The sequence below is a fragment of the Clarias gariepinus genome, chromosome 11 (assembly GCF_024256425.1).
Source record: "Clarias gariepinus isolate MV-2021 ecotype Netherlands chromosome 11, CGAR_prim_01v2, whole genome shotgun sequence".
Lineage (NCBI taxonomy): Eukaryota > Metazoa > Chordata > Actinopteri > Siluriformes > Clariidae > Clarias > Clarias gariepinus.
The window spans coordinates 21431720-21453826 of NC_071110.1; the positions used below are offsets into that span (position 1 = coordinate 21431720).

Below are 22107 nucleotides of genomic sequence, written 5' to 3' on the forward strand. Positions count from 1 at the left end.
TGGCTCAGTATTTTTGTGATATGCTCTGGCACGACCCTAACCAAAATTAAGTGGATCCTTAAATAAATAAGTGAATGAATGAATGAATCATTATTAATTCTATAACTTTGTTAATAAGGCACGTTTAAGTAAATTTTGGGCAGGACAGTTGTATAGAAAATAAACTATAATTCTAGAAATTACACTAGTTTTAAGAGACAGTAAATTAGTACGTTATTAAAACCACGTAACAAACTTTCTTGTACCTGACGTTTCATATGAAATATGGTTTACGCCCATAATCACATACTTCTTTACTAAACAGTATGGTGAATGTTATGTCGCATATCATCTGCATCATGCAGTTTTTAGATACTTTGTAGTATGGGTAGTGCGATTGTGAAACCGTTCTAGTTTACCGGAAATGACGTACATGCAATCTGCTGAATGATGTGGCAAAAATAAATTAGTGATTTAATTAAGGGGTTTATACTACAGCCATTATTTAAAACTCGTGTTTAAAAACGTTACACGTCCAAAAACATAGTCGTGCACAATTCGAAAAATATCGTGTAGTCTTCCAGGTTCTACAAAATGGTTGAATGTTTTTTGTCCTTCGTCGTCTTGACGCTTCCGTGTTGAGGCTTTCCTGCGTTTCCGCCGCCATTGCGGGTTTCAGGACTTCAGCTTTGGGTCCGCTGATTTCCGTCTCAAGCAGTGCAGGAGAAAAATCAGTCATCCCTGAGACAGGATCGGCGCTGTTCGTGTAACACCTCGAAACAACCTTCATCACTTCAAGCTTTTACATCTTCCCTGTTCGGCAGTCTCTTTTCTTTTTTTAATTTAGTGGCATTTGATTGCGGTGCCCGTGCAGGAAGGAGGTCGTAGTGAGTAGCTAGCTTAGCTATCTGGCCGGGAGAGCAGAAACCTAACCATGGCTCAGATCTTGCCTATTCGCTTTCAGGAGCACCTGCAGGTAAGACTCAGACACATTTACACACGATAAAACACGATGTATTAATAAAAAAAAATTTATATTATATATTTTTATCGAACTTCGAATGAGTCCGTTTGAGTTTGCTAGCATACCGAGAACGCCTTGTGCTAGCTTGAAGGCTCGAGTCAAATGAATGACCTCCTATGGGTTTAGCGACATCTCAGCGGCTAATACAAACACTCGGATGGATTATGAAATACATAAAACGGTTATTGAAATATAATTGTTAGAATTTGTTTTACGTTATATTATATTGTTTAGGTTGACCACATTGACATTAGACAGAGCTAGTGTGCTAAAAGAACGCTTACTCAGCTGACTAGCTAAATTACAGCCTGAGTAACTAGCCTGGGAAAATATTAGCCCGCGGCCCGGGCATCCTGAACCCCGCTGTCACTGCTTTAAAATTGCTTCTTCTGTTTGTCATTCAAGAAAAATGTTTGATTGTTAACATTTGTCACTTTTTAGTTAATTACGTCTTATATTTAATGTAATATATTTAATTGTAAATGGGCGTAATGCTGTAAAATGTATGTCCTGAACGTTAAAAAGCTTTTAAATCTTTATTCTAAACGCATACCTCAACATCTGCAAAGGTGTGGTGAGGGACTTGTGTACATGGTGCCATTATTTTTATTATTATTATATATTATATATTTATTATTTATTATTATTAATAATTCATTTCAAAGTGGGTTGTTTAAATTTTATTTAAAATGTAACAATCCACCCTTTTAGTTCTTTGAATTACTTCTCATTTTGTGCAAGTTTGTGCAGATTTTTTTTTCCAGAATACTGCTGAATGTTGCAGAATGTCAGCAGGATTTCCTGGACATGGCCCTGCTCCCTGTCTCCATCAACTCTCATACTTGATGATTTATTATAATTTTTTTTAAACACCCCCCCCCCTCCTCCCTTTTTGTTTTTTTTCTTTCTTGTCTCCCCCCCCTCTCCCCCATATCAGCTCCAGAACCTGGGCGTTAACCCGGCAAACATCGGGTTCAGCACTCTGACTATGGAGTCAGACAAGTTCATCTGCGTGAGGGAAAAGGTCGGAGAGCAAGCACAGGTGGTCATCATCGACCTGAGCGATCCCAATTCGCCCATCCGCAGGCCCATCTCCGCAGATAGTGCAATCATGAATCCAGCCAGCAAAGTGATTGCTCTTAAAGGTAAGACACTTTCCAACCAGATTTTATAGGTGTTCTGCCTGTTATTTTTTTTTTTTAATTGTCCTTATGACATGACCGCATCATTTTATATTTTTTTGGTTGCCCGAATTATTATTAGCTTAACATTAATGTTTACCATGTTTTCTGTCTCTAGGTCACTTAATGTTTATACATATAGGCACTATATAAATATATATATATACACTGTATATATTATTTTCACATTTTTGTTCATATTCACTGCTATGCCCATTTTATTTTGTATAAAGTCTGCTCCTTGGCACTTGCCTGCCTCTTGTAGTAATTTGATGTTAATAGTAGTCATAAAGTACTCATTGGAAATGTCTTGCTGTCATAAATGCTTTGTCTGTTTTTTGCTTGTTTTTATTCTTCTTTTGTTCCTTACTGCTTTCTTATGTTTGCAGACGGTGAGTTCAATTTCATCTATACTGAATTGTGCGGGTTGTATTTTATTTTATTTTTTTCTTTTTCCCCCCTCTCTCTTTCTTGCTCTCGCTCGCTCGCTCTCTCTCTCTCTCTCTTGCTCTCTCTCTTTGTGAAATGTGTGAGCTTTTTAATAGCTAATGCATCGATGAGGGGGCGGGGTTGTAGATTCCACAAATTGCAATGTGAAATCGTTTTCAGGACTGGAAATATAAGTCGGTGCAGAATCTCAGTTTAGATGCAGGGAGTCGTCGAAAGAAATTCTGTGAATTTTTTTGCAAGTAAGATATAATAAAGAGCTGAAATGCTGCACATTACTAAGTCACTGATGATGATGTATCAGTTTTGTCATCAGTTGCTCCAGTCTTGTACTGATTTTGCCATTGTGCTTGCAATATGTTCATTAAATTGGGATTTTTATTTTCAGTTGGTAATGAGGTGATTGTGTAGGCTAAATGTGAGAACAGAAAGGTGAAGCCATAGCTTTTGTTCTGCCTGAAAAAAACTCTATCATAAATTTTAGAGGTAACGGATTCCACTTATTTCTCATGATGTCCTGGTCCATTTATGATAAAAAATGCATTTTTTTTAACACCGTTAATAGAAACATAAACGCAAATGTGATAGTCTTGTAGGTAGTACGTTTTGATTTAGTTATTCATTTATTTTAATTCAGACCTAATGTCATGACAAAGTAGTCTCAAATTTTCTGAATTGGAGTAATTGAGTGAATTTATTTAAGCTGTAAGAAATTTAATATCACAGTAGAACTTTAGAGAATTGGCCTAAATGCAGAGCAAAGGTTTGTGTGTATGAATGTTGTTACGGTGTTGGGTTTTGAGGTCTTCTTTGCACTGCAGCTGTTTGTCCTGAGTTTCGCCGTCTGCACTTTTTCATGTCTTTGACATCTGATCACACGTCATTTGTCTGTGTTGTCTGCTTAACCTCTAAATACTATTGTGATTTTTATACTCCTCAGATAGGTTGATTAAATTTTCAAGTCTTTTTCCTTTTTTTCCCCCCCTTTTCCAGCTGCGAAAACCCTCCAGATTTTCAACATTGAGATGAAGAGCAAGATGAAAGCGCACACCATGACTGACGATGTGACATTCTGGAAGTGGATCTCCCTCAACACCGTAGCACTAGTAACAGACAATGCAGTCTACCACTGGAGCATGGAAGGCGATTCCCAGCCTGTTAAAGTGTTCGACCGGCATTCCAGCTTAGCAGGCTGCCAAATTATAAACTACCGCACTGACGCCAAACAGAAATGGCTCCTTCTTATTGGGATTTCCGCACAGGTAGGCCTTAGTTCATGTTTGTTCAAAATAAGGGTGTGGTGAGAATCTGGAAATAATTAGGTCATTGACACTAGTCACTTTTCCATTTGTTTGAAAGCATAACAAATTTCCCATGATGATTTGTTCTGGTTTAATATCAGCCTTCGGTGGTTTGAAGAATGAGTGAGTTTGAAATAGTTTTTGTATTTATTTCTTTGCAGCAAAACCGTGTGGTCGGAGCCATGCAGCTGTACTCTGTGGACAGAAAGGTGTCACAGCCTATTGAAGGCCATGCTGCAGGCTTTGCTCAGTTCAAAATGGAGGGAAATGCTGAAGAATCCACACTGTTTTGCTTTGCTGTTCGTGGTCAAGCTGGAGGAAAGGTCTCAATTTTAAAAAGTTTTCTTTTTAAATGACATGGGAATATTTTTTCGAGTTAAAAGCTCATATTTACAAAAAATTTTTTTGTTTTTTAAACCGAATCTCTAGCTCCACATTATCGAAGTCGGAACTCCTCCATCTGGAAATCAGCCTTTCCCGAAGAAAGCCGTAGATGTGTTCTTTCCACCAGAAGCCCAAAACGACTTCCCTGTTGCTATGCAGGTATTTTTTTTTCTCCTTTTAAATAGTTTTGTCATTCCTACTTTATCGCATGTCATTGAGCGTGATGTTGCAGAATGTTGAAAGAGCAGATGTGTTGTAACTGCTATCCAAATTTTGTAAATTCCAAGACATGTATTTCAATTCAAGCAGCTGAAACATATGTTCAAATATATCAGAGATGATTGATGTCATTTAAGGTTTGTTTTTACTTGTGTAGATCAGCTCCAAACATGATGTAGTCTTTCTCATCACCAAATATGGCTACATCCACCTGTATGACCTTGAAACTGGCACTTGCATCTACATGAACAGGATCAGCGGGGAGACCATTTTTGTCACCGCTCCTCATGAGGCTACTTCTGGCATCATTGGTGTTAACAGGAAGGGACAGGTATTGTTTCTTTTTTTTTTTGGATGGTCAATAATATATGATTTTTATCTCGTCAGGCATTTGATTTATGAATGTATTCTCGAGGAGTAAACCCAAACGATTTGTTTGCACACTGCAAACAGTAGACTTAGGCTGGTGATTGTCCCTCTGTTTACTGTAACCTGATGCTTTCAGGTGTTGAATAATTTTCTAGCACAGGCTTCCGAGCCATGAAATATGCAGTGACTGCGAAGAAAGATGACCACGCTTCATTGTAGCTTTGCCTTTTCAAGTCTGCTTGTGTGCTAGCCTCAACAGCATCAAGCCTTGGAACTGCGTAAAACACGTCTGTATGAGCTTCTATACTTCAACCTTGGAATCCAACCATACCAATTACTACTGTTGTGGCTGCCGGTGCTCAACAGGCTCCCCAGCATCATGTAAATAGTGGGATGTGGTGACAAGATCTCTAATCTACTTAATGTTTCACTTTCCTGCTCTGCCTGCTGGATGCTGCTACACATGATGAAAGATTTCAGCTTCATTCTATCTTTCTTTCTGTTTGGTGTGGTCATGATGATGGCACAGCATTTGAAACAATTATTAATTTGTAAATTTAATTGTTGGGCTGTCTTTATTAAAATGTCTGAGCATAGTACCACCTCCTAAAAAGATTGTCTTGTAAAGCATATTTTATATATTATTATACACTTATATATGTCAAAGGTGGTAATGCCTCTGGCTTAAAGTCTAGTGTTAATAGATTGTACTTGGAAGTCAGAAATACCCTTAAAAGATAGAACAAACATAAAGAAATGTATTACAGGGGGAAAAATGACCTTGCACTGACCTATTGATCAATATCAAGGTTGAACTCGTTAATCGGCTTCATACCGGGTATGGTTATAATTCTTTAAATCTTGCAAACATTTAAATATTTGTTGAGATATGGAAGAAAAAAACCATAAGTGTGCTATCCAATTCTTCTGCTGTTGAAGGCAGGGGATTGAATTAGTGTTTCAAAGTTTTACAGGATTGCTGGGACATGTCACTAAAATGGGGGTGGGTGGGAGTTGACCAAGGGAAATGTTTGATTTAGATTAAAGCACAAAGAAATGTACGTAGGTTTTTTTTTTTTTTTTTTGTAAGTCACAATGAAGATTTCGTTTTTTCGCCTTTAGCTTTGATGACAGCACACAGTGGTTTTGGCCAGTTAATTTGTGAAAATTATTTCTCATACTCCCAGAACCACTTTAACAGTTTGAGTCCTGAAATGTCTCTTGTATCAGGGAACGAAAAAGTTTATAGACTAACTTAATTCAGTACATTTAGGTCATCAGCTGACTTTATTTTATTGCCACATAATGTTGCTGAATCTAGACCTGACCAACTGAAGCAACCCCAGATGATAACACTTCCTCAAGAGGCTTGTATAGTGGCCACTATGCATGATGCCACACTTCTTAGCCCGACTGGCACATCACTCAGGACTCATGACACATCGTGACCTTTTTCCAGTGCTCCAAAATCCAATGTTTATGATCCCTAGCAAATTTAAGTGTTTTCTCTATTCATGATTTTACATTTATTTCTTTGTTTTTGTGACCACGTTTCTTCCACAAAGTTAAAGGGTTCGCATTATCCTTCCAGGTTTTAATAATGTGTTGGACATTACTTGACTTGATTATTCATTGAAAGCAAGATACTTTTGAAAACACATCAGTCTATTTAAATTCTCTTGGTCAGACATTGTTTCCCTGGAATTTAACTATGAGGTTGCAAACATAAATTTCCTGTCTTTCATCAATGAGGATTTAGCAGAAAAAAATGCATATAGACATTGACCTGAAGTCATCTAATGGAAATAAAGTTACTTAAACAGTTAAACATTAAGCACAATCAGAGCAATAATAAAGGTTAAAAAATCTCTAACGTTGCTAGAAAGTGGTCGCATGACCATCCTGCCCTTGTGCACACTAAGAATGTAATGGCGACCAACTACACCTCAGTGACTTGCATACAAATGATTCTTCAGAAATGCGTTTTCAGAAATTCATTGTTTGATACCACTTTACCACTTTTAATAAAAGTTTGTTTAGTAGCATTGCTTAAAACATTTTAACAACAAAGAAAATGTAGCAGAGTTACAAAATTCTAGATTGTAATATTGTATTGCTGTCAGGTGACGTGAAAACAAAGTCACAGGTAAGTACCTTTATACCCACTGTAAAATAAAGTAATAATCCTTGGTGTTCTTGGGACTGTTTTGTTAAACTTGCAGTATGCACGTATATGTTTGCTTACAGATTTAAGTGCATAAGAACTGTCAAACCGCCATACAGCGCTCAAACACCAGAATGAGGAAAAAGTGTGATCCTACCATGATAGTTGGTATTATATGAGTTGGTTTGAGAAACTGCTGATCATGCATAAGAGCCTTGGCATACAATAGTGCAAAAAACTAAACAACAAAAGCACAGGATGTTTGTACTGTCCGCAGACTGAAATGCATTACTGTTGAGGGCGATCAGAGGAGAATGATCACTGGTTTGGTATGCCATGCTATAAGGATGTAATAACTCAATTAATCTTTATACCCATGGTGAGCAGAAAAGCATTTCAGGACCTATTAAACCTTGAGGTGCATGGGCCACAGCAGCAGAGGACCACATCAAGTCAAGAACAGGAATCATGGTCACGTCAAAGGTCCTTTCCATTATTGTACAGAGTGACCATATCCTCCTTGGTAGCTTAAACCAATCTGACTCTTTAGATTTTTGACCTCTCTTATCAGTCATGTTTTTTTCCCCTTCCTGTTTAGATACGGTTGTGTGTGATTCTCAGGCTAGTAGTTTGTGAAATACATAAACCCGTTCATTTGATACCAACATTTCATGCCATGATAAGTCACTGAGTATACTTATGCTTTAGTATTTGTGTTGTGCTGCAAATATACATCCAAAATACCAGATGGCAGTGGAATTTCTACCCGACAGCAATGTCTAGTCACCCCCCCCTTTTTTTTTTTTTTTTTTTTTTGAGGTTTCTATTTTTTGGTGTACTACATGTCTGTGGCAAATGAAAGATTGGATCTTGTAATTGGAGGTAATAGACGTTGAAAAACAGTTAAGTTACTTTTATTGAAATTACTTCAATAGAGATAATATTCTTTCTACTTATTTGGTTAATCTCACCTCTTGAGATTAGTTTTGAGTTCATGAGTTAAATATTAGGGGTTTTGTTTGTTTTTTTTTTTTTTTTTTTCCTCCCTGAGGCAAGGGTGACTAGTCATATAGAATAATTTTCTAAACAGTAGAGGTACTTTATTTGATTCTTTAACACTCATATTAGTCATTATAAAATAAGTCGTCATTTCTTTAAAAAAGCAGTACAGAATTTTTTTTTGAAGGGAAAGGACACCGAATTGACTTAAATTAAAAATACTACTGTTAATGTTGCAGTGCAATCCAGCATAACGCTAGGAGGAAACCGCTATTTGCCCTCTTCTGCATAAAAGGTCTCTCAGAATGGTTTAAGTGTCGTTGTGATTTAAAGTGGAGTAAGAGAATGTCTTCCCTTCTACCCAGAGAGTCAGTTTGCTTCTTTGGTTCACACCTGAGAAAGACTGTAGCACCCTCAGGATTTGAATTTGTCACGCCAAGACCATATCACTATGTTTTACGCTTGCACTTTAAGTGTAAATACAGTTTGATCTTTGGTGTACACTTGTCATATGAACTGCAACTTGTAAAAGCTAATACTTTTCAGGGCTGTGCCTTAAATAATTTAGTTCCCTGTTTAACTGCTTTTTATTCTGGGAAAGAAGAGAAAATAGGATTCATTTTAAGTAAACTGACAGCATGCAGCTTACCTGAATTAAAGGTACCTGAAGTAAAGATGCCCTAAATCTTCCTTTATTCATACGTGCATGTAGGTCACCATCCTCCCCACTGCTTTCTGTAGCAGCTCGTTCTACTAAGTACTACTGTCTCCTTTACATTATGCAACACCTGTCTGTGTTTTTCTTTAGGTTCTGTCAGTGTGCGTAGAGGAAGAGAACATCATCCCCTACATCACCAATGTCCTGCAGAACCCTGATCTGGCACTGCGCATGGCCGTACGCAACAACTTGGCTGGCGCAGAGGAGCTCTTTGCACGCAAGTTCAACAATTTGTTTGCAGGGGGCAACTACTCCGAGGCAGCCAAGGTTGCCGCCAATGCACCAAAGGTATCTTTTAGTAGCTTTGCATTTTATCAATCCATTTGTGTCTGGATTTTTTTTTTTTTACATTGATTTTGTTGCTTCTCAGGGTATTTTGCGCACCCCAGACACCATTCGGCGTTTCCAGAGTGTTCCTGCCCAACCAGGCCAAACCTCTCCTCTGCTTCAGTACTTTGGCATCCTGCTGGATCAGGGCCAGCTGAACAAGTTTGAGTCCCTGGAGCTGTGTAGGCCTGTACTGCAGCAGGGCCGCAAGCAGCTGCTGGAGAAATGGCTGAAGGAAGATAAGGTGAGCGGTCTAAAGGTCATCTTGAAATTTGTCTTTGCAGTAAAAAAAAAAAAAATGACATCAGTATATTCAGAATATGTGAATGACGGTGGTCATGTTTTTGTTTTAGCTGGAGTGCTCTGAAGAGCTGGGTGATTTGGTGAAATCTGTGGACCCAACTCTCGCTCTCAGTGTGTATCTGAGAGCAAATGTCCCTAATAAAGTCATTCAGTGTTTTGCTGAGACTGGCCAGTTCCAGAAAATTGTACTGTATGCAAAGAAGGTGAGTTGATTGCGTGGAGAATTTAAATAATGTATTGTTTAGTATATAAATTCAAATAAAATCCATGCCTCTTACCTGTTGTTTTCACGGCTGCTTAGCTTTCCCAAATCCATAATAATGGACCAGTAATTTACAATGCCCCCACACACTTCAACGCAAAGAATAAATGATTGTAGTTAATAGGTTTTTTATATTCCTTTTATATTCCTTTTATATTCCTCTATCTCTGCAGGTCGGTTACACTCCAGACTGGATCTTTCTGCTTCGAAACGTGATGCGCATCAGTCCAGAGCAAGGCCTGCAGTTCTCCCAGATGCTTGTGCAGGACGAGGAACCACTGGCTGACATTACCCAGGTCTCCATTTTCTTTCTTTCTTTTTTTTTTTGTGTGTGTTTTATTGTCATGTATTTGTCATTTTGTTCCAGGCTGAAGGGAGAATTTATGCATGTTGTTTTTCTTTCTACTTAGATTGTGGATGTGTTCATGGAGTACAACCTGATTCAGCAGTGCACTTCCTTCCTGCTGGATGCTCTAAAGAACAACCGACCCACTGAAGGTCCACTGCAGACGCGGCTGCTGGAAATGAACTTGATGCATGCGCCACAGGTCATCTTTTACCTTCGCCTCTTTTCTTCTTACTTATATTGGCCCTGATGCTTGAAAAGCTTCTCCCTTGAGTTTGTGTAGATCAAGTTTGAATAATGGTATTTTTGTGTGTTTTTTTAGGTTGCTGATGCTATTTTGGGAAATCAGATGTTCACTCACTATGACCGAGCTCATGTTGCCCAGCTATGTGAGAAAGCCGGACTGCTTCAAAGAGCCCTTGAACACTACACTGACCTGTATGACATCAAACGTGCTGTGGTACACACCCACCTGCTCAACCCTGAGGTAGTCACTGAAGATTTTATGTACTCTTCTATTGTGTAATGTAGCTAGCTCAGGAAACACTTTTACTTTAAGTGTACCATTACTGTGGCACAAAATATTAGTCTGTTTGGCTTAATTTATTACATTGTGCTGTATGCGACTGAAAACATTTGCGTATAAATCTTTTCAGAAGAGTCAGAAATATAATTATGGAAATCAGACTTTGCTTTACATAATGCAGGTAGAAATTGCACAAAACAATTTAAAATGGATAACACGTTTGTCACTAATTATATACATAACTAATTTAAAATCTGATAGCATTTTCTATATAAAAGCTTAAACCAAAGAGTAGCTTAATGCTTTTGTAAATGCCAAAGCTTCTGATGGATTAAGGTCAATAATCAGTCCCGACTCATGCCACTGATGGCCACTTTATCCTTGCCTGAGAGCGCTATATATATTTGTCTCCTTATATTTTGATAGTTACAGTTTGTAAGTAAACGAATAAAACATGTTTTGTCTGCAGTGGCTAGTGAACTTTTTTGGTTCACTGTCAGTGGAGGACTCCCTGGAGTGCCTGAGAGCCATGCTCTCGGCCAACATACGCCAAAACCTGCAGATCTGCGTCCAGGTTGCATCCAAATATCATGAGCAGCTCACCACCCAGTCCCTCACCGAGCTCTTTGAATCTTTTAAGAGCTTTGAAGGTAAGCATTTATTCGTCTTTATCAAGCCCCAGTTAAAGTGGATATTTTAGGTGTTAATATTTCGGAATTTTTTTTTTCTTTTCTTTTTTTTTTTCCAGGTCTGTTCTATTTCCTTGGCTCTATTGTGAACTTCAGTCAGGACCCAGAAGTCCATTTTAAGTACATTCAGGCAGCCTGTAAAACTGGACAGATTAAAGAGGTGGAGAGAATCTGCAGAGAAAGTAACTGCTATGATGCTGAGCGTGTGAAGAATTTTCTTAAGGTGTGAAGAGAAAACTTATCTTGTTCAGGGATGTTTTTTATAATTTTTTTTTTTAATTTAATATTTTCTATTTTGTAATCCTGATGTTAAATATTTTCTTGTTTAGGAAGCTAAACTGACTGATCAGCTGCCTCTTATCATCGTGTGCGACCGCTTTGACTTTGTCCATGACCTAGTCCTTTATCTGTATCGCAACAACTTGCAAAAGTATATTGAGATTTACGTGCAGAAGGTAAGCCCCTCTGACCACCAAAGTGGCAGTAACTCAAGCAAACACCTATGCAACATCTGCTTTTTATTTAAAAGTCAAATTTTGTTCCTTCAAATCAGAACTATTTTTATATATTTTGTTTATTTATTTATTTTTGATCAGGTCAATCCCAGCCGCTTGCCTGTAGTGATTGGTGGGCTGTTGGATGTGGACTGCTCAGAGGACGTCATTAAGAACCTGATCCTGGTTGTCCGAGGACAGTTTTCCACCGATGAGTTGGTGGCTGAGGTGGAAAAGCGGAATAGGTACGTCATTCTTGTATCAGTTCTCACCTTGTCCAGATTCAACTTCAACAGAAAATATGTTCTGATCTTGTATACCATATTTACATGCTAGACTGAAGCTGCTGCTGCCCTGGCTGGAGGCTCGTATTCATGAGGGCTGTGAAGAACCAGCTACGCACAATGCCCTGGCTAAAATCTACATTGACAGCAACAACAACCCTGAACGATTCCTCAGAGAGAACCCGTACTACGACAGCCGTGTGGTTGGCAAGTACTGCGAAAAGCGGGATCCCCATCTGGCTTGTGTGGCTTACGAGAGAGGACAATGTGACCAAGAGCTTATTAATGTAAGGAACTGATCCTGCTTGCTTAGCTGTCCTGGACTGACTTTTAGTTGATGATAAAAAGCTGATATGGGAAAAAAAAAATTTGTCTTGTTCAATATGCAGGTATGCAATGAAAACTCCCTTTTCAAGAGTCTGTCTCGATATTTGGTGCGTCGTAAAGACCCTGAACTATGGGCCAGTGTTCTCCTGGAAAGCAATCCCTACAGAAGGCCACTGATTGACCAGGTACACAAGTGTCTCTGATGAAAATGTATTTTGGTTTCTCAATAATTCTAATTTGAATTATAAAATAATAATAAATGGTTCTCCTGATTTAAGTCCTTGCATTATTATCTTTTCTTCTCTCATAGGTTGTGCAGACTGCACTGTCTGAGACCCAGGACCCAGAAGAGGTGTCTGTTACAGTCAAAGCCTTCATGACTGCTGATCTGCCTAATGAGCTGATTGAGCTTCTTGAGAAGATTGTTTTGGATAACTCTGTTTTCAGCGAGCACAGGTTAGTTTCCAATTGGCCATCAAATGTTTTGCATATCTCCTAGATTTCACTTTGTTGTTGGTTTCAGCATTTACTTTGTTGCTGCTCAGGAACCTGCAGAACCTTCTCATTTTGACTGCCATCAAAGCTGATCGCTCACGCGTAATGGAGTACATCAACCGTTTGGACAACTACGATGCCCCTGATATTGCCAACATTGCCATCAGCAACGAGCTCTTTGAAGAGGCTTTTGCCATCTTCAGGAAGTTTGATGTCAACACATCTGCAGTGCAGGTCAGTCGCAGAGATCTACTTTTGCCTTAAAACTGCTTTAGGGCTTTCAACTGACACACGCTCTCTCACACACAAACATGAATATATTGTTTTGACTGTGGCAGGTTTTGATTGAGCACATCGGCAACCTAGACCGGGCCTATGAATTTGCTGAACGCTGCAATGAACCCGCAGTGTGGAGCCAGTTGGCTAAAGCTCAACTGCAGAAGGGCCTGGTAAAGGAAGCCATCGATTCATACATTAAGGCCGATGACCCGTCAGCATACATGGAAGTAGGACATGCTGCAGCTCAAAGTGGTAAGCACGGCCAAACAAAAACATCAAATTTATCCTTTCCCACAGACTGAGTGGTGTGCAAAATGTATCCAAAAATACAAAAGTAATCATTCCATAATTTAGTATACAAGCAAATCATTAAGTAAAGATTAAGGTTGGTCATTGATATAAACCTTTAGTCTAGTATGGGTTCATTATAGACTGCTGCTTGTTTTACTATAGAAATGTAAACATCTCATTTATGAATTATTCAAACTTTCCTTGATTAATTACACTATTGTTAAAGAAAGTGGGTATAAAAGTTGTTAATTTAGCCTCTAGGCAATGTGTTTATGCAGCATAACAGCTGCAGCTCTTGGAAATTTGTTACAAGGGGGGAAAATGCTAGTCTTAAAAGCTTAGTCTTTTGTAGGCTAAATGGTTTATATGTATTGTGGTGGTTCACGAGTTGTGATTTCCACAGGAAACTGGGAGGATTTGGTCAAGTTCTTGCAGATGGCGCGTAAGAAGGCCCGTGAATCATATGTAGAGACTGAGCTGATCTTTGCATTGGCTAAAACAAATCGCCTGGCTGAACTGGAGGAGTTCATCAATGGCCCAAATAACGCTCACATCCAGCAAGTATGCTGCTTTTTGTAGCTTGACACTTCTTTCAAGACTGTAAGCTTGTAATATGCTCTAGTTAACCATGTGCTCCTTTTGATTTTATTTTGTCCTTTAGGTTGGTGATCGATGCTATGATGAGAAGATGTATGAGGCAGCTAAGCTACTCTACAACAATGTGTCCAACTTTGGCCGCCTGGCTTCCACCCTGGTCCACCTGGGAGAATACCAAGCTGCTGTGGATGGAGCACGCAAAGCCAACAGCACACGGACTTGGAAAGAAGTGAGGGCGCCACACACACATACACACACTCCCAAACTGTTCTCACCTAATTGCTGCTTTTGTGGGTAATAACTGGTTATTTTCTTTAGCGGGGGCTTTGTAGTTTTATTTTAATAAAGGCTTTTCTAATCCCAGATATTGTTGTCTGCGTTCACTGAGTAAGGAGGTATCTTTTCCCAGGTCTGTTTTGCTTGCGTAGATGGGAAGGAATTCCGTCTGGCACAGATGTGTGGCTTGCATATTGTTGTCCATGCTGATGAACTGGAGGAGCTCATTAACTATTACCAGGTGACCAAGTTCAATCTTCCTCTTATAGCCTAGCTGTTAAGTTACATTGGTGTACTATTTAAAAGTCTTATAGTATTGAATGTTGATTGGTATATGTAATTTTACTTCCAGGACCGTGGCTATTTTGAGGAACTGATAACCATGTTGGAGGCGGCACTAGGGCTTGAGCGTGCTCACATGGGCATGTTCACTGAACTGGCTATCCTCTATTCTAAGTTCAAACCACAGAAGATGAGGGAGCACCTCGAGCTCTTTTGGTCAAGAGTCAATATTCCTAAGGTAACATACTGTAGCTTAAACTGTTAAATATAAATAATATTCTTTGAGAGTCTATGTCAACACTATTTAGAGAAGAGTAAATTCATACAATTCTAAAAAATAAAAACAATTTATTCATATAGTCATAAATATTTATATAAATATAAAATCCTATGTCTAGCTGGTGGTGCTTTATAGTTTTAATGTTCTGTACTCTAGGTCTTGCGGGCAGCAGAACAGGCTCACCTGTGGGCTGAGCTGGTCTTCCTTTATGACAAGTATGAAGAATACGATAACGCCATAATCACCATGATGAACCACCCTGCAGATGCTTGGAAGGAGAGCCAGTTCAAAGACATTGTGACCAAGGTACTGGAGTTGCTCCTGATTTATTCTATAGAGGGAGGAAAAACATTTAACATTCAGAAATGCGTTTAACAGCATCTCTTATCTAATTATTTTATTCGTTTATATTCAGGTGGCTAATGTGGAATTGTATTACAAAGCCATTCAGTTTTATTTGGAGTTCAAGCCCCTGTTACTGAATGATTTGCTCATCGTCCTGTCCCCAAGGCTTGATCACACACGCGCTGTTAACTTCTTCCAAAAGGTATTTTGTGCTTCTTAACTTAACTAAAGTCATGTTCAATATTATAAGCCCAGACTTATCCTTATTCTCCCCGCCCGCCTGCTTTATTTATTGAATCTTCCAGGTTAAGCAGCTGTCTCTGGTTAAACCATACCTGCGATCTGTACAAAACCACAACAACAAATCAGTCAATGAAGCACTAAACAATCTCTTCATAATTGAGGAAGACTACCAGGTAGGAAGACTAGAGCAGACTGGTTTGATTTTACTGCTGTTGATACGTCATATAATAGTCATTATCTTTAATATAGGGGTAAATTGTGATAAATCTTTTTTTGTTGGTCTTGTGTTTCACACAGGCTTTGCGTACATCCATTGATGCCTATGACAACTTCGATAACATATCACTGGCCCAGAGCTTGGAGAAGCATGAGCTCATTGAGTTCAGGAGAATTGCTGCCTACCTCTTTAAAGGCAACAACCGCTGGAAGCAAAGTGTGGAACTCTGCAAGAAGGATAAACTCTACAAGGTTTACATTCACTGCACATTTATTTATGTTTTATGTGGCCATGCTCAGGTGTGATATATTTTAAAGTTGTACAGTGTGATTGTCCAGGGACATGCGTTTAAGTGCTGGGTCAACCTGTTAGTTAAATGATCCTTTTTAAGCGTGAGGAAATTAAATTATGTCCTCTGACACAATGTTTAGACGACCCAGCATTTTTAGCACAATAAGTATTATAAGTATAAAGGTGCCTGCAGTGTATGCTGAGTTACTGGTGCAAGAAATAATATGGACGGCATGATTTAGCCATAATATAATAACGATACTCTAAGGTTAATAGTGTCATGTAATACTTTAGTGTACAGCGGTTATATGGCTTTAATTTTATACCATTAGACAAAAGGTTGTTGAGACCTTGGTATTCATAGCTTGCAAGAACTGGTTATTTCAATCAGTACTTCTTCTCAAATGCCTTCTCAGCTGAGAAACAGCAAACTTCACAAAAATAGAGAAAGCTGCAAGAATACATCAAAGAATTTGACTATAGATTAGCTTCGAAAGAGAGAGACAAGATAAAGCAAGAGTGCTGCGGTCTCTGTTTTCTGGGGAAAAAACAAATGGAGGAATGATTACACAGTAGTGATTGTATTTGCATCAGTTGTTTACTGATGCACAAAATTTCACACTAGGATGCACCAAAAGTGGCTGAGTGTGAACTTGCAGGGCAATGTACCCTTCTGTTTGTGTGTATGCACACTGCAGGATGCCATGCAGTATGCATCAGAGTCGAAGGACACAGAGCTAGCTGAGGAGCTGCTGCAGTGGTTCCTGCAGGAGGAGAAGAAGGAGTGCTTTGCCGCTTGCCTCTTCACATGCTACGACCTCCTGCGGCCCGACGTGGTGCTGGAAACAGCCTGGAGGCACAACATCATGGACTTCTCCATGCCCTACTTCATCCAGGTCATGAGGGAGTACCTCAGCAAGGTGAGCCACCTTACTCTGCAGCTCTGTAGTGTCACATAAGCAGTCTGTGTAGTCTGGAATTACACTGATCATGTGATTCACAAGCATTCAAGCTGGGGGACAAACATGGATCAAGAAACTGAATTGGTTTGTTCTGTTATTAAAGATGTAAAGGAAAAAAAAGCACACCATGATAATTTCATTTGTTTCATTTACTAATTATATCATTTCAATTACAACATCTTCACTTTGTCTATGAAAATCAATGTTTGTTTCTTTGTGGTGTGTGTTTAGGGTTTTGATTTGCAAGTTCAGGGAGTTTTCAGAGCAATATTACATTATTACAGGTGGTATAGAAGTTTGATAAAGCAATCAGAATCTGTCCAGGTAAATTAATCAGTACAAAAACTTTATAGGCAGGTAATTATTTCAGTTTAAATAAAAAATACTTAACATTATGGGTATACACATGCCTGTGTAGTTAACATCAGGTTTGCTGACTTGTGAATGCCTGCAAAAGTTCAACTATCTATTAAATGCAGTTATATTTTATACTTTCTCCTGCTATAGATTTCTGACACTATTGCTAATTTCTGCAATTGTTCTCTCCTTGCATTTTCAATGCTGGTCTGTTAAGTCTGCTTTATTTTCTTAAGCTGCTACTCTTAAATTCCCTTTCAGGTTGATGCAATTAAGGAAAAGGTGAAGGCTGCCTCTTATACCCTTTTAACCTGTGTAGTTTTGGAGGACTTGAAACAGGAAACTGCATGAGTTTTCTCCCCTCCTTCCCCTCCCATATCACTCTGCTGCTTTTAAAACATACCTTGACTAGATTTTCCTCCAAGTTTCCTATAGAGTACTGACCATGTGTCGAGCAGATGCTGCAGTAGCGAGCAACTTTCTGACCTGTAGATAAAGAGCTCTCATTAACATCACTGAACTGCAGTCAATTATTGGCTCCTCATGCAGCCGCCATTTAGCCTGCTCAAACGAACACCCTGTATGTCAGTGGTGCATTGGTTTCTATAAACAGTGGTAAAAGCTTATTCCCTGTTAAATCGGCTGTGCTTAAATTTCCTCCACTAATCCGAGTATGGACTGCAATGCAGGTGATTTTAGGTGTGAGGAAACCCTGGAAGAAGTGACCACACTTTCAGGATCCTATAATAATTGCTAATGTGATCGCTCTGAAAACTAAAATCTACAGTTATGAGAGTGTGGTCCTTCAGTAGTGTATGCTGTGGAGATCTCACGCATGCGGTTTACATTGTCGAAAGCATCTTTTGAGACGTTAGGGAAACATGGCTGTTGGCTGTGCCTGCGTTTGGAAGCCGTGAATGGCTGTATGAATCCATCTCACCCCATCACTCCTCCTTCACTCTTCTACTCTGCCTCTCTTTCATGCACAACTTTGTAACTAAACAAATAACAGCTACTCCTCTGGCATGTTTTTCCCCCCTTTTCAGTGAAAACTTTTTGACTTTGCTGATCTTTCTCAAGCCTGCTCAACAACATTCCCATCGAACATAGTATCCACACCAGTTGTATGTAGAGAACTGAACCCATCATGAAGCATGCACTCATCCTAAGCAGCGGCGACCCTTGGTTGTTGTGCTGTAGTTTAACTATCCAGGTCCTATCCCATCAAGGGTTTCCTATGGAACTAATTATTTTTGTCACGGGCAAACAATATTACCATTATTATTTATTTATTTAAGAGTCATAAGTTTCCTTTTTTTGCCTAATGAAACTTTAACTGTTGATAATTACAGGACTGACTTTGGAGCCCCTGTTCTTATACACTAAATGTATTTTGATATTCGATTCACTTTACCTCAGCCACTTAAGCTCTGTTTAGGTTACAGGGTTCTGTTTTCTACATATGGACAGTTTTATTCAAATGAATCGCTCAGTGGCTGATTGGGGGGGACCATCAAACTTGAGAGTCAAAGTCAAATGTATTGTTTTACACTTAGTAAGTGTTAACAATGAACGCCATTTCATGTCATGGTGTTGACAAACACAAATGAGATGTTTTTCCAATAGGATCCATGTTCACCAGCAGTTCTGGACTGTTGTAGAAAGAGCTTGGTGTGTGAGCGCTCCTGCACTCTGCTTTAAAAGCATTTGCACCTTGGTTTAAGCTTGGCTTTAAGCGTTTGCCATGAATGGTCCCATCCATCAGTCATTTTCTTTGACAAGGAAGGCCAGACAGTTGTTTCATGTTCTTGCCACCGGGTGGCAGCCTGTTTCTTAGTTATTTTTTTCTTCTTCTTTTTGTCTCTCGTTTAGGTTGATAAGCTGGATGCATCCGAATCTTTGAGGAAAGAGGAAGAGCAAGCCACAGAGGCACAACCCATTGTTTATGGTATGATATATATATATATATTTATTTTTTTCTTTTTTTAACACTTGCATCACTTGTAGTATTTCTGTGAATTTTGAATGCAACCACATAATCATTTAAAACAATACAAAAAGATTTTTTTACCCCACTCGTGACTAAAGAAATGGACTGTACTCTGTTAAAATTTTACCATTTATATTTCTGAGTAGACTTATCGTTTATTTTATTTACATTTGCTTTTTTGATGCAAAGCATTGTTCAGGAAGAGATGCTGTGGTCCATTGTGCCCCCCCCCCTTTTTTTTCCCCTTGACTTTCACCACCTGCTGCACTGCACGCAACCTGAGGATGTGGTATTGTTGTTCGTAGAAACCGTTTTTACAATTAATTTTCATATTTCTAGAACATTTTCTTTCCACAATGTTGAGGGCATTGAAAACTTAGCCCAAAGTGCGTTTAACAGCTCTACTATCAATATGACGCACAGTCACCTTGCGCTGAAACACTTTTGAAAACTGAGACGTAAGCAAGACTTGAAGAACAGGATTGGTTACATTACATAGGCAAAGTGTAACCTGATTTTTTTTTTTTTTTTTTTTGAGGGTGCAATTATAATGCTTAATCACCTGAAACCTTAAGGAGGCGATCAAACCTATACACTATAGTAGTTTATTTTTTTCCCCCACAGTATTAAATAATGCACCTGGGTTGCTTGTCATATTTCTGATTTACAAATAAATTTAGGCACCTTGTTTTAAATCCAGTTAACTTGGGATACAGGTAAGTATCTATATAACTGGGCAGCACATTTGAGTTTTCACTTGCAGTGTGGATTCATCTAAACAGCCTTTTTTAAAATGAATCTATTTATTTAAATATTTTTAATAGTTTGTGCCACTCGTTTCTGTTGCAATGCAATGATACTGTGTAATTTTGTTTTTTGAACTGATGATCAATTAAATACCAATAAGAATCACTGTTTACTGATGAGGTTTGCTTTAGATGTAGTTGTAACATTGACAGTTCTGCTGTAATGTAACATTGGCTTAGCTACATTGCTAGCCAGGCTCGAAATGTTCTCTTAAGTAAAATACAAGAACTACAAAACTGATTTAAATTTTTAGCTGAAATTCTCTTTTGTTAATTTTTTGTTGCAGGGACACCCCAGCTGATGCTCACTGCAGGCCCAAGTGTCGCCGTTCCTCCTCAACAGCCTTACGGCTATGGCTACGGTGCCCCCGCTGGCTACGCTCAGCCAGCACAGCCCGGCTTCGGCTACGGCATGTAGAGCCGTCCCAGCGCCTGCGTTTCTCATCGTCCGTCTCTCCTTCAGTTCCTCCCCCTGCTCATTGTGCTTTATTCACAGAAGTGTTGCGAAAATCAGACTTGTGCATTTTAAATGATTCTCTATAAAATGCATTGAAGGACTTCCTTTTTATTTGAGTTATTCAAGAAAGTAATTCCTTTTTATGTTACATTCCATATTCAAGCCTACTTATATAACAGATTTTGTGTCCTTATATTGATTTATTTTTTTCTTCTTTTATTTTTTAAGTGGGGGAATTGGTGACGTATGTACGTGAAATTTTGACAACAGCAATTAACCTTATTAACACATGTTGTGAAGCATCTGATTTGCACTCTATCATGAGAGGGGAAAAAAAGAACTAATGTAGAATCTCCTAATTTTGATGTGCTGTATGTGAACGCTTAAACTGTCTGTATAATGCACTTCATTATTGTATATTCTGGAAAAAAGTTAAAAAAAAAAAATTTAAGCATATGCATCCATTTAGCAACACTAAGTAATAATCAGATATTCTACACAGGTATGTAGCTGTATGGAATTTTATGTGCATACAGACATATGATTATAGAAAGCAATTTTAAGTCCTTAACATGAAGCCGTATTCATCGAGTGTGTCAGCATTGGCCTCCTTTCATTCACTCCGTGTGTAACAGGCAGAACTCCTGTTGTGTTCTTCTATACAGTGCTCTTGTGTGATTTCCATAAAAATGAGCAAGGGATAAAAGATTATTCTTCTGACCTCTGTGTGTTTACTCACCATGCATCTCCCCTGTATTTGAGGTTTGTGTATGCCTGGTGTTGTGATGTTCTAGCTTACGTTCTAGCTTTGTTTGGAGTGTACAGAAGAACGGATGTGTCGAGCTGGATACCATGCTTGTCCTGAAAGTTTTGTTGCACGCAGTACTTTGTACTCGGAACGAGCAGCTAATAAATTTACAGGATTGTGAACGTTATTTTGGTGGCTTTGATTGTAAACTTGCTCACATTAAAGTTGAAAAATAATCTAACCCCCGATTCCTCCATTTGGTTTTATTGTCTTGGAAAGAATTTAAAATAGGCATGCCCCCCCGCGCCCCCCCCCCACCCACACACCCTTTTTTTTTTTTTTTTTTTTTTAAAACAATGTTTTAGTAAACTTTACATATTGGCGGCTTAGTGGCTTTGGATTTGGGTTTGATTCCTATCATGAGGTCTGTGTGCATGAAGTCTGCATTCTTGGTGGGTTTTCTCCAGGTACTCAAATGTTTTCCCACTAAAAAAATAAGACATGCAGGCTAATTGGCATTCCCAAAGTGCATGTATTGTTTGAATGTTGAGTGGAGGGCCAACCATAGTTGTAAGACGGGAATAAATACAATGATAATTACTATTGGCTACATGGTCCCTAGTTGGATTACAAAGGTTCCTAGAGGGATAGGTGGATAGAGTAAAATTGTTTTATTTTCATGTCCCAGATCCCAGATAGTTCCACTGGAGACGAGAGGGTTCCACAGCAACAGCTGTGTGCAGGCTAGAACCCCTGACCTTTCCATTAGTAGCTATTAACTGTTGAGTCACCACTGCACAAACTACAGTTAAGATTTAACTTTTAGAAGAAAAAATAAATAAATAGGA

At 38.8% G+C, this 22107-nt stretch overlaps 1 protein-coding gene across 2 annotated transcripts; it reads left to right on the forward strand.

The window, feature by feature from the left end:
- The first annotated feature begins 461 nt into the window (after positions 1-461).
- Positions 462-21500, forward strand: cltcb (clathrin, heavy chain b (Hc)). 2 transcript variants are annotated; one of them, XM_053506726.1, is made up of 32 exons: positions 464-955; positions 1941-2148; positions 3625-3893; positions 4094-4255; positions 4362-4475; positions 4693-4866; positions 8876-9073; positions 9156-9356; positions 9466-9618; positions 9851-9973; positions 10088-10225; positions 10346-10510; positions 11019-11199; positions 11298-11461; positions 11568-11693; positions 11835-11977; positions 12069-12303; positions 12406-12528; positions 12654-12799; positions 12889-13072; positions 13177-13369; positions 13812-13969; positions 14070-14234; positions 14415-14522; positions 14634-14801; positions 15000-15149; positions 15259-15390; positions 15494-15604; positions 15729-15899; positions 16638-16859; positions 19131-19206; positions 20342-21500. In XM_053506726.1, the coding sequence occupies exons 1-32, from the start codon at positions 914-916 to the stop codon at positions 20470-20472; spliced, it is 5034 nt and encodes a 1677-aa protein (XP_053362701.1). In that variant the 5' UTR covers positions 464-913; the 3' UTR covers positions 20473-21500. The 2 variants fall into 2 exon arrangements, with proteins under 2 accessions (XP_053362702.1, XP_053362701.1); XM_053506727.1 differs by lacking the exons at positions 19131-19206; positions 20342-21500 and adding an exon at positions 17520-17624 and having other exon boundaries at positions 462-955.
- Positions 21501-22107: the final 607 nt, after the last annotated feature.